General features: G+C 41.4%; 1 protein-coding gene across 4 annotated transcripts in view; it reads right to left on the bottom strand.

Moving 5' to 3' along the window:
• The window catches only part of LOC110535542 (partitioning defective 3 homolog), a 542,091-nt gene that overhangs the window by 483,482 nt on the left and 41,892 nt on the right, over positions 1–16,717 (bottom strand). The window contains exon 1 of one of the 4 annotated variants that reach the window (XM_036935237.1): positions 428–622. The exons of 2 other annotated variants lie outside the window; for them this stretch is intronic. In XM_036935237.1, the coding sequence (XP_036791132.1) occupies positions 428–589 (162 nt within the window). In that variant the 5' untranslated portion in view covers positions 590–622. Of the gene's footprint in view, positions 1–427; positions 623–16,717 lie in introns of those variants that run through there. One more of the 4 variants, XM_036935239.1, reaches the window with a different exon arrangement.

Raw genomic sequence — 16,717 nt, 5'->3', positions numbered from 1 at the left:
GAGAGAGAGAGAGAGAGAGAGGACGCATTAGCTAAGACAACACAGAGAGAGTTCAAGGCAGGTAACAGGTTGAGGTTGATTTGGTTCAATCTGGACCATGACCTTTTTGCAGGAAGAGAGCTGAATTGGGGGGGTTAGATATTAGACCGTGTGAAAAAGTAGCGGTTGGCAGATAGGAGGCAAATGATAAGGTTCAAAAGAGCGGATAGAGGTTCAAAAGAGCGGTAGCAGTATTTAGGATCAATAATAATTTGGCAATATAGACAAAAATGACTTACAAAACAAACAAACGCTTTACAGAAATAAACTGGTTGTGAAACCAAAATCAAACCTTTCAATCAATCCAATCTGGCCTAGAATCAGTCTACATGCCCTGTAACATCACAGACAGCCTAAGCGCATGGACGCTTTCATAAACAAAGATTACCGAACATTGGCAAAGCCCGGTAGAAACACCTTGCTTGACTACTTCCCGCAAATTCCACATTGCTGGGCAAAACGATTGGGTACACATAACCAGTGAACTGGTGGAAATACAAGCTGAAGGATACATCTCGCTCACTCTCCCTCTGTTGTGGCACTGGGCCATTGGGCCCGCCCTGCAACCTCATTGGATAATGCTGGGCCTTCTTCTTTCACTGTGCAACTCATCAATGTGCATCTTGCTAGCTGTCACTCAAATACCGAGGGGCTGAAGCTCATAGGCTAGAACTCAAATTGGTAGGGTGGTGGCCCAAATGGGCCAAGCTTGCAGTGCTCAAAATATCAGCACACAGCTTCCAGAAAACAGTTGCTTACAAACTAAGGATTTTATGAATAATTGAGGTAAAAACATAACTTCTGCTGACAGATTATCCATGTATGAGCTACACATTGACACATCCAGCCCAAAGCAGGCGCTTAAAAAAATACTTAAGTAGTCGCCATAGTTCCAGAACTTGTCTTTAGCTCAAGTAAAGGGAGAGTGGGGCTTGGACTTAAGCGCATGCACGCCTGTCGCCATCACAGACTGGCATTGCAATATAAAATGATGTAATCCGTCTCCCACCCATGTATAAGTGTGCAAAGCCATGGCAGGGCTTTAGCCCAGATACACAGACCGATACACAGACATTCTTATTTTGAGAACTGCCTGCTTTTCCAGCTTTGAGCAAAACTAAAAGGTGAATAACTACTGTAGGTGCAAGGCGAAGAAAAGCAGTCCCCCCCCCCCTCATAGCACACAGGTAGTGAAGCGTAGACCACGCAGGTCAGAAGTTAAGCCAAAACATCTCAGCTCAGCTCGTTTCCTTCACATCCTTATTAGGATAACCTCTGGGGATGGCCGACTGACTCCTGGGCTTTAAATGCACACACATACACACAGACAGACAGACAGACAGACAGATAGACGGACAAACTAACAAGCCGGGCCTTCCCTAACGTTTTCCCCTCCACACGACAGAATAGAGTCTGTGGGTTTGATGCCTTCATGCACATTTCTGGACCCTTTCTGTAAATTGTAAACAGAGTGGTACACCAGGCCAAGAGCTTCCAAAGTCAAACGGGGAATAATTGTGTGGTCTTTTCCTTCTATTTGTGGTTATCATAAGGGGTACAAGAATTCCCCCTGCAGTTCTGACACCAGAGAAAAAGATGGGAGTTACTGTAAATACATGTACTACAATAGATGGTCTTGAATATCAAATGATATTCATAACACACTTTAGAATCGACTTTTGTGAGGCAAAAAAAGGTAGGACAAAGAAAAGCAAGTAATAGAAATGCATATTCAAAACCAGCTCCACCACCAGTCGTATTTTAGCAGTAATGTTATTTTATTGTCATACATACGAACAAAAATCATAACACTAATACAGATGTTACAATTACACAGAAAACCAAGACATGAGAGAAAATGAGTGTGGAATCTGGAAGCCATTCCACACCACAAACCCACTACAAGAAACAGCAAATATCACAACAAATGTCTGACATGGGTCTACTTCCAGATCTCCCTCAGTGAAATCAGACCAGCAGCCAAGTTACAGGGATTGGAGATCAATAAATCCCCATAATGGATCAAAAGCTTAGGTTTGTGTCCCAAATGGAACCCTATTCCCTTTATAGTGCACTACTTTTGACCGAAGTCCTATGGGCCCTACATTAGGGAATAGGGTGACATTTGGGACATAATATCAGTGCCAAGCGATGGAGCATGTAGCATAGGATATTCATGCTACTGTACAGCGAGATTAGATTAGGTCGATGTTTATTGGCCTCCGAGGCAGTCAGGACAAACTGGCCCTGTCCCAGCTGACAACCCTGGTGGGCTGTACTGAGCCGATGGCCCAGTCTGCTGCCCTGTAACCCTGCTGTGTTCGTGAAACACTTGGGGACATAGAGGGGATACAGGGTTATGTCCCATGACCATAGAGGGGTTGAGGGAACATAATGGGACACACTAAGCCCATCCCAAATGGAACCCTTTTCTCCTACAGTGCACAACTTTTGACCAGGGCTCATAAGGCTTTGGTCAAAGTAGTACACTTATAGGGATAGTGTGCCATTTGGGGTGCATCCACTGTACACTTCTGCCCCCCTGTGGCCATGGGACACTCGGTCACCCTCACTCACCTCCCCTGGCCATAGGACACTCTGTTCCCCTGTATTGCCCCAGTGTGACCTGCTCCCCGAGGGCTAAACAGCTGGCCACATCAACTGAGCACAGCTCTGGTACACATGCTGAGAGAGCACACACACAGTCAGATGGACAAACACATGCAAACTGGTGCAACCACAGAATGATCCCTCCAACACTTCGGTGTACATTTATTTGAACACAGAACACACTAACACTTCAATACACCAAAACTGAACAAAAACACAGTGGGCCTACATCAACTTGAATTCATTTGACATCTCTTATTTCCCCACTCACTCCAGTGATTCACCCCAGTTGGACTTCAAATAGAACGTTCATCTCCATCTCTCCATCAGAGAGCAGGACCATGGCTGAGTGTGACAGCGTTTTTCTTTCTTCTTTTTTTTTATTCAAGCAAAATAACCATTTATATTAAAGTAAAGCATGACAGTGTCTGGGAGGACAGGGGGCAGAGTTAACTCAAGGATAGTCTGCGGGAAACGGTCAACCCGAGGATTATTTGTCATGGCTGCGTCCCAAATTGCACCCTATTCCCTATGGGTCATGGTCAAAAAAAAGTGCACTATAAAGGGATTACAGTGCCATTTGGGTCGCAGCCCATATAAAAGGTTCTGCAGAGGGATAAAAAAAAAATGTTTTTTTAAATCTTTAAGCAGCTCCAGCTCTCGAAAGCGAACACGGTTCTCCCTGTGAGAAATGTAGTGTTCAGCTTGTTTCTGTGTTTCTCTGCCAGGCTAGCCGAATGTTTCATGTTCTCTTTCATCAGGTGAAAGTTCAAACACACCAAAAGTGAACATCTAAATGTTTTTCAATACCTTAATTGTTACTCTGAAGTATCGTGTGAAAAATACATGCTTAAAACAGTGCATTAAGATAAGAACTTTACCTCTCCTGAGCCCTAAAAAGCCATCGCAAAGCCACCCATTCTTGTTATGAATCTAGTTATTAGTCTTAACAAATGACTCCAGTGACATAATGGGCTACCAAGAGTGATGTCGTCTCTTCAAGAGAAGAAAAACCTGAAATCTCTGATCCCCTGTGTTGACCCAGTGACCTGTTGTGTCACACTGTCTGCTATCTCATTCCTTCAGCCATTATTACCCCTACCCTAGTCTCGACAGGTGTCTCTTTATCTGATCCTAAGGAGGTTCATATTAGTCTGTACACTCTTACAACACCTCGTCAGACAATGGCCCAGTCTCTTCACCACATTAGCAGGCTCTTTGTGCTGGTAGGATCTGCTTTCAGTGTGGGGGACCACAAAAAGACTTCTGCATTCAACTCTGAGGGGGGTCAGTATGCTGCCTGCCTGAGAAGCAAAGAGCTGATTCACAACATAACGATGCCATCGCTTACCACACAGACTGAGGAGACGAAGGTGTCTGAGAGACCGACAGCGATCAAGAGCAACAGGTTCCCTGTTGAAGTTGTGTAGTAGAATTAATCAAGATAGCATTGGGCAGACATTATTATAGACAGGAAGGAACACCATCACAGACACGAAATGAGTCTGACGTTGATTCTATTGCAGATATGTTGCGTGAGTGACGATATAGATATTTCACATTAACAAATGCATTAGCCGCCCGACAGGAATCTGGGGGGATTACTGAAGATGATAATCTGTGAGCTGCTCTGACAGCTCACAGATTACTGCACCTGTACATAGCCCATCTATAATTTAGCCCAAACAACTACCTCTTCCCCTACTGTATTTATTTATTTTGCTCCTTTGCACCCCATTTTTTCTCTCTCTACTTTGCTCATTCTTCCACTGCAAATCTACCATTACAGTGTTTTACTTGCTATATTGTATTTACTTTTCCACCATGGCCTTTTTTTTGCCTTTACCTCCCTTATCTCACCTCATTTGCTCACATCGTATATAGACATATTTTTCTACTGTATTATTGACTGTATGTTTGTTTTACTCCATGTGTAACTCTGTGTTGTTGTATGTGTCGAACTGCTTTGCTTTGTCTTGGCCAGGTCGCAATTGTAAATGAGAACTTGTTCTAGACTTGCCTACCTGGTGAAATAAAATAATTAAATAAATTTGAGTTCAGTAAGAACAGAAGTACATATTAACCAGATCAGACCCTTGTGAATGTGACTTCCCAAGCCTCACGTAACGACACAGCACAGTGCAGTCAGAGATGGTCGATGAAAGTGTCCAGGGTCTATTACCACCTGGAACGCCAGACACAAAATGGCTGCTGTGTCAGTTGAGTAGTGTTAAAAGGTGATAACAATGCATTGTGTCACCTAGACAGAATTGCCAAACAGAGATAAGGTATCGATGACTTTATGTCCCGACAGGCCCAAACAGTCATTAATTGTGTATACGTAAGCTTGCACAGACACGTTTGGGTCACATGGGAAATGATGATGATGACAGTGTACATATGTGCTCTAGTTAAGCACATTCTATAGATATGATAAAATAGTGGCGCTCTACTCATGGAAGTTGAAGGATGTTCCTAATATGGGCAAACTCCTGCACTGTTAAATTGCAGTGCAATTTTAACACCAAAACTAGTGGCAACTGAGCTGCCACCAACTTGATGGAAACAAAACCTAAACTTTGCTGGAGTATTGAAACACATCATCCTGGGATGTTTTGAAATATGACGCCGTGTGTTGTAACACCACTTTATCAAGTGTTGTGCAACACCTTGCCAGGGACTGGGAGCACTACCGGAAGAGGTTGAAAACACTAGTTTCAGCTAAGTTCAGCTAAGGGCAGAATTAGATACCTTCTGTTTTGGTTTAGTTTCCTCTCTAAAGCTTCTAAACACTATTATGGTGTTTCAAATCCTGTCTTGTGCATAGGGTTGCAAAGGGTCAGAAACGTTCCAGAAATTTTCCATGGGAAGTGAAGCCTGGGAATTTGGGGAATTTTGCTTAAATTCATCAAAACGTTAGCTTATAATAGTGAACCTCTTTTTTGGGATACACATAAGGTAATTCTAGGTCTTGTGGCATATTTTGGTTAAACTATCCCCGGTTCAATGGAATTGCAACCCTCTGCATGCACAGTGCATTCTTCCATCACACGTACAGCTGATTCACAAGATCTTGCACACTAATGAGATGCTATTGAGCCCACACTACTATACTGTCTGAGCCAAGGACTACATGCTTTCTGGTAAGTTTTGAAGACAATACTGGGGGGAGTGAATATATTTTATTTGACATACATGATTTGTTGTTAACTAGTAAATAGTAGCCTACAGCAAAGTGTGTTTAAATAATTTCTAAGTTGTTAACAATTTCCGCTAGTTAGTTTTTGCTACCGTGTGGGTTTTAACTTGCTTGAGCCTGCTAACTGAGGAGTGTTAATTCACCTGTTTCCATACATGTTTCATTTTAAAATATTTATTTTACAAATGAGTTGTTTAATCTAACTGCTTAACTATTTTTCTGTACATGGAATTGTATTTTTTCTTTTTTTAAAAAATCTTTACAGGAAAATGCCACAGGCACTATCTGATGTGTGGAGACATTTCACTGCAGTTAATGTAGAAGGAAAAGCTGTGTACATTTGCAAATACTGTGCCAAATCATATGTGAAGAATGCAACAAAGATGCAGAATCATCTGGCCAAGTGCTTAATGTTCCCTCAGCTGCTCACAACAAGCAACCTCTAACAAAAGTCAGAGAGATTTGAGGTGAAAATGATGAATCGGACACCTTATCGATAGCAACAGCTCATGGTCCTCCTGGAATCAGTAGTTTTTTTTTACTCAATGGAGGAACATAGTCAGAGAAATGCTGATGAATGTCTTGCTCGAGTTGTGTATGCAACTGGTTCACCTCTGATGCTCACAGGCAATGTGTATTGGAAGAGATTTCTGAATGTTCTTCGCCCAGCATACAACCCTCCAACCAGACATGCTTTATCTACCCATTTGCTGGATACAGAGTTCAAGTGAAGGTCAAGCAAATCATTGAGAAAACAGACTGTATTGCAATCATCTCTAATGGGTGGTCGAATGTTCGTGGGCAAGGAATAATTAACTACATCATCTCCACCCCTAAACCAGTATTCTACAAGAGCACAGACACAAGGGACAACTCTACATTGCAGATGAGCTGAGGGCAGTCAAGGTATTTGCACTGGTGACAGACAATGTTGCGAACATGATGGCTGCTTGGTCTAAAGTGGAGGGGTCCTACCCTCACATCACACCCATTGGCTGTGCTGCTCATGCATTGTATCTGCTCCTCAAACCCATCATGGCACTGAAAACAATGGATAGACAAGTGAGCCAAGGAAATGGTTAGGTATGTGAAGGGTCATCAAGTAATAGCAGCAATCTTCCTCACCAAGCAAAGTGAGAAGAATCAGAGCACCACATTGAAGCTGCCCAGCAACACCCGTTGGGGTGGTGTTGTCATCATGTTTGACAGTCTCCTGGAGGGGAAGGGGTTTCTCCAAGAAATGGCCACATCAGTCTGCCGATATGGACAGACCCATCAAGAGGATCCTCCTGAATGATGTATTTTGAGAGAGAGGGGTAAGCAGCCTGAAACTCATGTAACCTATAGCAGTAGCCATTGCGCAGATTGAGGGAGACAATGTCATCCCGTCTGATGTTCAGACTCTGCTTGTAGATGTAAGAGAAGAAATCTGTACTGCCCTGCTCACTTCACTGTTGCTCCAAGCAGAGGAAACTGCTGTTCTGAAATACATCAAAAAGCGTGAAGACTTCTGCCTGAAGCCCATACACCCCGAAGCGTTGCATGTTGGACCCCAAGTATGCTGGCAAGAGCATCCTGTCTGGTGCAGAGATCAACAAGGCCTATGTTGTCATCACTAAGCCTGAGAGGAAGACAAAGCTTTAGTTTCTAGACTATCATTTTACAGATTTACGTAGAAAACATTTTTGGGAGATGTGATGGATCATTGGGGATCATTCAATATTCCCTTTATTTTGTTGTTCAGTGAAATCATCCCACGTGAAGAGTCAACTCATTTAATTAAAGTTCAATTCTATTAGAAGGATTTAATCATTTGCAATTATGTCTACTTATGATATGGTAAATATATCCAATGCAAAAAAAATCTACATTTAAATGGTATTAATATTAATGTGCATATATTTCCGTTAATTCCCATATATTCCTGTTAATTCCCACAGAAAGTTTCCACCTCTTAATATTCCCCAAATTGTGCAACCCTACTTGTGCAGATTTAGATCACGTCTTCTGGAGTATTTCTATTGGTTTATGTATCTGATCATTTGCCAGATTAACCCATTTTGGCAGGCATTTGATGAGCACAAATCCCAATCCCCCACAGAAAGTGGAGGTTTTTTACAGCAAGCAATGCAGAACACTTGTTTATTTATATTACCAGGTAAATTGACTGAGAACACATTCTCATTTACAGCAACAACCTGGGGAATAGTTACAGGAGAGAGGAGGGGGGATGAATGATCCTGTTGGAAGCTGGGGATGTTTAGGTGGCCATGATGGTATGGCCAGATTAGGAATTTAGCCAGGACACCGGGGTTAACACCCCTACTCTTACGATAAGTACCATGGGATCTTTAGTGATCACAGAGTTAGGACACCCATTTAACATCCCATCTGAAAGACAGCACCCTACACAGGGTAATGTCCCCAACCACCGCCATGGGACATTGGGATATTTTGTTTTAGATCAGAGGAAAGAGTGCCTCCTACTGGCCCTCATAAGCCAGAAGTGGGATGCAGGGTGGTATGCCTGTACCATTAAAAGTTAGAAATATGGGAATGGGTCATCTCATCATTGAACAGAATTTTGCCTGATGGTTTTGATATACGTTCATCATGATCCATTACACCTCATGGCACAACAAGCTGCTTAATACTAATATTGAAAGTAGAGTTTTCTTTCTTCAAACATTCATGTAAAATAATCATAAAGTCCAAAAAATGGAATTACCCACACTCCTCTAAATTCAGAGCCACATGGCAAGATCCCACTCGGCACAGATGTTAATTCAACTTAATTTAGTTCAAATGAAAACAATGTTGATTCAACCAGTGTGTGCCCAGTGGTATAGGAAGTGCAAGGAGATTAAAACCAGATTTCTAATTAGCTCAATCACTCATTTATCTCTATCTTAGGTTATCTTCATATAAAATATACTTACATTTTGGATTTATTCTTAAATGTTTTGGTAAAATAAAATTAACAAATCATTGAAATGATTTGCATTCATTTTTATTAAGTACATGTTGGTTGTTTTTTTAATCAATTCACCCAATACATTTTTTTTTTACAGTGTGGCTGTGGTTGAGTGAATGAAATTCCAATGAAATGTACCGTTTGACTGCCTGAGAAGTCGGGGGTTCAATTCCCGCTTCTGCCTGTCCCACTTTTACTCCTCTGTCTCCTCCTGTTTCTAATCTGTCAAAATAAAGCAAAGAACAAATGAAGGTGGAATTCTACAAAAAATATTCATCATCAATCAATACTTAGGCCATAAACCGTGTGCATTTCTTAACCATTTCATTGTATGAGACACAGTCTGCCCACATCTTTTGTTGATTTTTTAATGCACTGAATGTCTTTTATTTACCACTTTAGGTGTTTCAGAGTACTTCTATTCTGTTTTAAATACTTCCTGTGTATCATAACAGGTGCACTGGGTTTACATTCAAACACCCTCCAAACAACAGCTCTCAGGTTAGACGCACGACTTTTCATGGCTTCGTCATGGTTTGAGTCTTTCTATCTGTACAGTGTGGCAATACCAAGACACTGCAGGCCAGGCAGAACAAACTAATTAGAACAAGTCCACTGTTTACTGAAAAGGTGTTAGAGTCAAGACCTTCCCTAGGTTCACTGTTTTAGTCCCTTGTGGTAGCATAATTACAAGAGTATGTTATGTTCATGCACCAAATGGTTGTTTATCAAATAGATTAAGGTTCTTAGGACTCTCTCTCTCCCTTTCTGAGTTAACTGAGAGGAGTATTTTGAAGCTTGGGCTGGCAACTGTTGAAGAGATGGTTCCCACTCCAGCTTCCTGCAGCTAGTCTGCTAGAGGCAGCTTGATGGCACGCGAATAATGCAATATTTTTGTCATTTGAGAAGCTGACGTTTAAATAGAAGGTTAAATCATGAGTAGAGGGATTTAACCATGAGATTGTAAAACATATTAGCTGTAGTTGAAAGGGAGCAGGCAGTGGGACATTTGAAGTAGAGGTATGAGAAACATTCTTTGACCGTTTCTGATTATTGTTGCTTGGTTTTGTAGTTTAGGTAACTCCAGTAAAATGAAGCAGGAAGGTAATGTCATTTTAAACGATAATCTGTTTCCATTACACGGAAACAGTGTCCAGTAATTCAAGTAGATTGAAATAAGTATTGAATATTAAGCTGATGAGACAACGTCAACTTTATAAAGGTTCTACATTTGTTAAACAACAGGTTCAAATGTTTAATTAATGCAACAGGTTGCAATGTTTAGATTACTGGACAGAGGTTCTGGGTTTGTTTATTTTAGACGTTGTCGATTCCACTTAATGAAACACTGTATTAGGGCTCCCGAGTGGCGCAGCGGTCTAAAGCACTGCATCTCAGTACAAAACGTGTCACTGCAGTCCCTGGTTTGAATCTAGGCTGAATCACATCCGGCCGTGATTGGGAGTCCCATAGGGCAGGGCACAATTGGCCCAGCGTCGTCCAGGTTTGGCCGTCATAGTAAATAGGAATGTATTCTTACCTGACTTGCCTAGTTAAATAAAGACTAATCAGGAACAATCTAAGGTGAAACAGCTATTACATATGTCGTTGGACATTGGTCTGGTAACGATACCAGGATAATTTGGCATGGTTATTGAAAAGAGAGACATATGATATGATATGGGAGTGAATTGTTGCCATCTCTAAGGGTAGCGCATGCTAAATTAAGCGTACATAGACGTCGGGGTACATTAAAACGATTAATGATGAGAGAGTACAGTAGGCTTATTATTGTCATGTTTTGTTTGTAGTTAAAACCTTTGGGGTTGCTTATTATGATATTGGTATAGTGAATGCTAAAGAAAATGACACTTTCTCTTCCAGGAGAATGGAGGTAGTCATTTTCTCTCTCTTTGAAACGTTTCCTGAGGCTATGGCCTTGGGAGAGGGGTTAGTGAAATGCGGCAGTTTTATAGGTATAAAGGTATCCGGATTCAATGGTAAAGAGGAGCTACCAAATTAAATAAGGCCTGGACATTTTTGTTTGTTTTTGCCATATGGTTTACCACACACAGACACAATTTACTGGTTATGAATATCGGTTAGTGCCGTGGTATCTTAAAGGGGCACACACACACAGAATTGTTTTATTTTCTGAGTTTTAATTGAACGCGTGAATTATTTTGATAAAACATGTACTGAAGAAACTACTGTAAACCTGGAACACGAAATGTATGAAATGTTTGACTGTTTATAGATAATTGGTATAAGAGAGTAAAGTAACACTTATTTCAAAGTTTTGAATGACCTCTGACCTGACTTTCTAGTGTGGTTTGATCACCCACACTGGAAAGCCGAGAGATGGTTGGTTGATGATTTTAAAAGGTCATATGTAATACTGATTTGAAGGTCATTTGTAATGCTGATAATTACGGAGAAGTTTTATAATTAATTTGAGCATGAGAAGGATAGACCTGTCTAGTCTAATTTACTATGAAGTATTGGGTACAAATGTTTTTTATGTAGTTATTAAGGGTGGTAATTCGAATATGATTCACATGGTGAGTCGTGTCAAAATGGGGGAATTACCAGTTTATGGGTTGAAGTTTACACACCTTGAGTGAAATATAGAAATGTTTTGAATGTATTGTTGCGTGGTTTGTTATGTAATGTTTCGATACATCTCACCAGATTGGGTCTGCTGAATGATCGAGAATATTCCCTAAGGATTAGCGGTCTAATTTCCTGATCCTATGACTCTGCGATGAAGATGACAGTGTGATGGGGAGTAGAGGTCTGCCGATTTCAAATTTCATAATCTGTAATCTCCATTTTTGGATCTGCATACATTGCACTCCACGAGGAGACTGCGTGGCAGGCTGACCTGTTACGGGAGTGCAGCAAGGAGCCAATGTAAGTTGCTAGCTAGCATTAAAACTAATCTTATAAAAAAAACAATCAATCTTAACATAATCACTAGTTAGTTAACTACACATGGTTGATGATTTTACTAGTTTATCTAGCTTGTCCTGCGTTTCACATAATCGATGTGGTGCCTGTTAATTTATCATCGAATCACAGCCTACTTCGCCAAACGGTGGTGATTTAACAAACGCATTCGCAAAAAAAGCACTGTTGTTCCACCAATGTACCTAACCATAAACATCAATGCCTTTCTTAAAAATCAATACAAAGCATATTTTTTTAAACCTGCATATTTAGTTAAAATAAATTCATGTTAGCAGGCAATATTAACTAGGGAAATTTACGTCACTTCTCTTGCATTCTGTGCAAGCAGAGTCAGGGTATATGCAGCAGTTTGGGCCTCCTGGCTCGTTGCGAACTGTGTGAAGACTATTTCTTCCAAACACAGACCGTAATTAATTTGCCAGAATTTTACATAATTATGATATATTATATATATATTATTATATGTAATTATAACCCTGATAAGACAGTTAATTGGGTTAATTATAAGGCGAATATATTGTAAGTTAATATAAATGTACATTCTGCCAGTGTTGATGTGTGTTAAGTTGAGAGTTTTAATTTTGAGTGATTGACATTCCTCAGTGATTCACGTGGGTTCTTTCTAAATTTCGGGATGGCTAATTAATTGGGTTTTGAATTATAATTTAGGAACAGAATGATTTTTAAAACTGACTGATTGATTTGAGTAAGTTTTTAGTATGTTAAAAACTATATATGAGTGGAGCAATTCATGTATTATGGATTGATTGTTTTGATTGTTGTTATGCTGATTGTGACATAGGTAAAGAGGTTGTTGTGTGCTGAAAATGTTGACCAATGGCTATTCTCAGCATGCCTTGGTGAATGGAGAGGGTGATCTGATCCTGAGAGTGAAACTGATCCTAATCTATTTGATTTATATCCATTGCCAAATTCCAATTTTTGATGATAATGATAATACTTGGAAACTATAGCAGGTTTATGCAAATAGAATAGAGTCCATAGGCGATACCTTATACATAGTGGAATCGTGATGCTTGTCCTGGGTCATGTTCATTAGACACTAAACGGAATAAATGTATTTTTAAACCTTGTAATACTGCTTTTAAGTTGAGAGAATTCTCAAAAAAATGGGGGAATGTGGTAGCATGATTACAAGATGATGTTATGCTTATGCACCAAATGGTTGTTTTATGAAATAGAGTAAGGATCTTAGAACTCTCTCTCTCTTCCTTTCTGAGTCAACTGAGAGGAGTCTTTTGAAGCTTGAGCTGGCAACTGTTGAAGAGATGGTTTCCACTCCAGTTTCCTGCAGTTAGTCTGCTAGAGATAGCTTGAGCTGACAATGACTTGGTGATAAAACCTAAACGCTGGCATTCCACAGACAAGATGCGGTGTGTGTGACCTGAGATAAAGATAGCCTGGAAGAGTTTAGAACAATGCCTCAATGCCTCATCTCCTGGAATCTGGGAAACTAAGCCGGGTTGAAAGTTAAACAATATCCCGTGCAGATAAGCTACCTTGGTCCATCTCCTGGTTATGGGAAGGTTGGAACCAGGCTGACTAAACATTTGTAGGTCCTTTATGTTTTTTTCATTAGCAGTTAAGTACTCTGCAACACACTTCAGAGTGTGGGGTCGACAGTTTCATTATTGCAATAATTAGCCAATATTTAATTAAGATGATTGTTTGAAGAAATGACCAAGTCTCTTTCAGTACTGAATTTCCACTAAACTCTGCAGAGAGAGTTGGAGCTAGTTGATCACACTCCGAGTCACACAAACACACAGCAAGCCATTGGATGTGAACTAACCATGACACGCAGCAGTTCACCTTCCACCTCTCGTCTATGGGTCAGTATTCGGTCTCTATATTGTGACATTTATAGGTTGCTTGTGGCCTCCACAGTGGCCGTGTGTGTCTGGGTGGTATGAAAGTCATGGTGGGACTGTGTGGCACTGGGATGACTCCCTTGTTACTTATAAAATACCACAGTTACCTCATAACTCTCCTTCTCTCTCTTCTATCTGGACAGGAAGGAAGGTGGCAGATCTCAGGTTCTGGTGTCCCTTCATCTGTGTGACATTTTTTGTTTAAAAGAAATCTAATTGAATCCATATAATAAAGTGAGCCACAGTGAAACCCAGTGGAAATCCCTAATGAACATAATTTGCCTCAGGGAAAGGGGTGGCGCTGGAGTTTATATGTGATTATCTTGGGATGTGGTAGGGCTTTTGAGAATTGTTAAGTTGACCTGATACACCCAGTCATACTCTTGACACACTGGGTCTCAGTCTATTACGACCAGTCACAAAAGATCCCTGCGTCCACTGCAGGAGAGATCCAGGAGAATTTGGGAGAGGAAATTGAAATTAGCCTAGCTCTAAATCAACTACTGAGCCCCTGAGAGTTGAGCTGAGAGAAAGGGAAAGGGAGAGATTTGGAAAAGGAGAGAGAGAGAGAGATTTGGAAAAGGGGCTAGAGTTGGAGTCAGTGAGGTCAGCCATAACTCTGAGGTTCTCTCTAAATATCCCCAGGCCTGCTTTATGTGCCAGCCCGGCTCTAGCTGAGACTGAGATGATCAGTATGGATTACCATCACACAGTCTGCTTTAGTCCCAAACGGCACCCTAATCCCTTTATAGTGCACTACTTTTTACCAGGGCCTATAGCGTGCCATTTGAGACAAGACCCCTGTGTTAATAGAGCCCAGCACATGACGTGCCACTCCAAATCCTACAGGCAATTTATATGGAGCCTCTCCAAACCCAAGGCCAACTGCATGGTGCCAAGATGGAGACTACTGCAGATTTACTAAAGTCATCAGTACTCAGAGAGACACAGACAACATCCTCCACATACACTTACAGACACAGGCTTGAACACACACACGCTCAGACAAGCACACATGCATATAAACACACACGCCTCTTTTTAATGTTTGGATCACCACTTTGTATGTAGAGGATTTGTATGTACAGTAATATCAAGTCCTGTTTCTTCACAACTACAACTCTGTTTAAGCCCGTACAACGCACAGAAGCTCATTGCATGCAGAGCTATAAGCATCTGGTCTCAAGCTGAAACACAGGGCGGGAGGATAATGGCCCAGCATGGGAAGAGGATGCTAGGACGAAGGAAGGCTCAATAGCACATTAACATCACATGAGGATCCCATTGAACAGATCCATAATGGTACATAATTAAAGTCAGTTAAAGCATTACTGTTGAGTTGAGAAAAGCTTTGCCAGTGATTTAAGTGCAGTGGTAGTAGGGGCTTGGGTACACATGAAAACTTCACAAAATAGAGCTTAGAGAACTCCGCTTGAGGTTGTGTGTGTGTGAGTGTAAGAAGTAGCCGTGTACCCAGTGTGAAGGAATGTGAGGAGAAGAGAGTCCAGCTGTGACAGACCATAAATCACCTTCCTAAACTAGCAGCAGGCCAGGCACGCCCGGGCACCCTAAACATTCCCCTGGGACCCGTGTGTGTGTGTGTTCATGGGTGCGGTCATATTTATCCTGATGTGATTATGTAATACATTTCTCCATCAAACTGACATCCTTATCTCATTCGTTCAGCGACCAAGAGACATTACACTCCCTAACTATACTCAGATAGCATCCTGAGGCTACTTATGTTCACACAGTGAATGGTCATAAACAGTCTGTGGCAAAAGCTAGCCATAGATAGCATCCTGAGGCTGGGTTCACATACAGTCTGTGGCAGCAGCAGTTAGTCATAGATAGCATCCTGAGGCTGTGTTCACATAATGTTTATGGCAGCAGCAGTTAGCCTCAGGATGCTATCTATGACTATGTTCACATAATGTCTGTGGCAGGAGCAGTTAGCCATAGATAGCATCCTGAGGCTGTGTTCACATAACGTCTGTGGCAGCAGCAGTTAGTCATAGATAGCATCCTGAGGCTGTGTTCACATACAGTCTGTGGCAGCAACAGTTAGTCATAGATAGCATCCTGAGGCTGTGTTCACATACAGTCTGTGGCAGCAACAGTTAGTCATAGATAGCATCCTGAGGCTGTGTTCACATACAGTCTGTGGCAGCAACAGTTAGTCATAGATAGCATCCTCAGGCTGTGTTCACATAACGTCTGTGGCAGCAGCAGTTAGCATCCTGAGACTATGTGTAGAACTCTACACGTCACACAGACTTCCTGTGTAGAGTAGCTAGTAAAACTACTCAGAGGGCTCATGATGAAGGCAGGATAGCATGACTTAGCAATGAGACGTAAACATGTCAAAAAGCATTACCTTCTGTTTACTGTAAGATACATTTTTGAACAAGCCTATGCATATACACACACTAGACTATAGAGCCTTGAATGAGTGGTAAGCCTATAGGAGAGTTGGGGTGTCATATTAAACTGAACACTTTAGCCTCAACATCCAAACTGTTCCAAACCCCTCAACTGAGGCGCCAGTCTTCTCCTCAACCTTGGAATAGTAATAGAGACAGGCCTGGATATTATGAGAAGTATCCAGCTGTAGATTATGCGTGCTGACGCTGCGTGGTCTGCGAACCTCGAAGCGCTTGCGTCTCAGGTGGTATTTTTGCGTCTCAGATGGTACGTGCACGCGCAACCTGCAGACGTTTGTTGGTCTCGTGTATCAGCAGCTTGAACGGATACAGGCTCCTGTTGTCCACAATGAAGACTAACCCACAACGTAAACAATGAAGAATATGTCTAGGAGACTAACACTTCTCATTCCGGTGAAGTAGAGGTTTGACAGCTTGGGATTGTATCAACGTAGGCCAATTCTTATTAGATCAGCCTATAATGTCACCAGCTGCTTTCCATATTCAAAATCAACACAGTTGATACACAGAATAAAAGGTATAGAAAACTGTATAGAAACATAAGCCACACTATGTGGTGATCACAAGAGTTGAATATGTGAGCCTATAC

Source organism: Oncorhynchus mykiss, chromosome 11 (assembly GCF_013265735.2).
Source record: "Oncorhynchus mykiss isolate Arlee chromosome 11, USDA_OmykA_1.1, whole genome shotgun sequence".
In the NCBI taxonomy this organism is placed as follows: Eukaryota; Metazoa; Chordata; class Actinopteri; order Salmoniformes; family Salmonidae; genus Oncorhynchus; species Oncorhynchus mykiss.
This window is presented reverse-complemented; position numbering and strand designations above follow the sequence as displayed.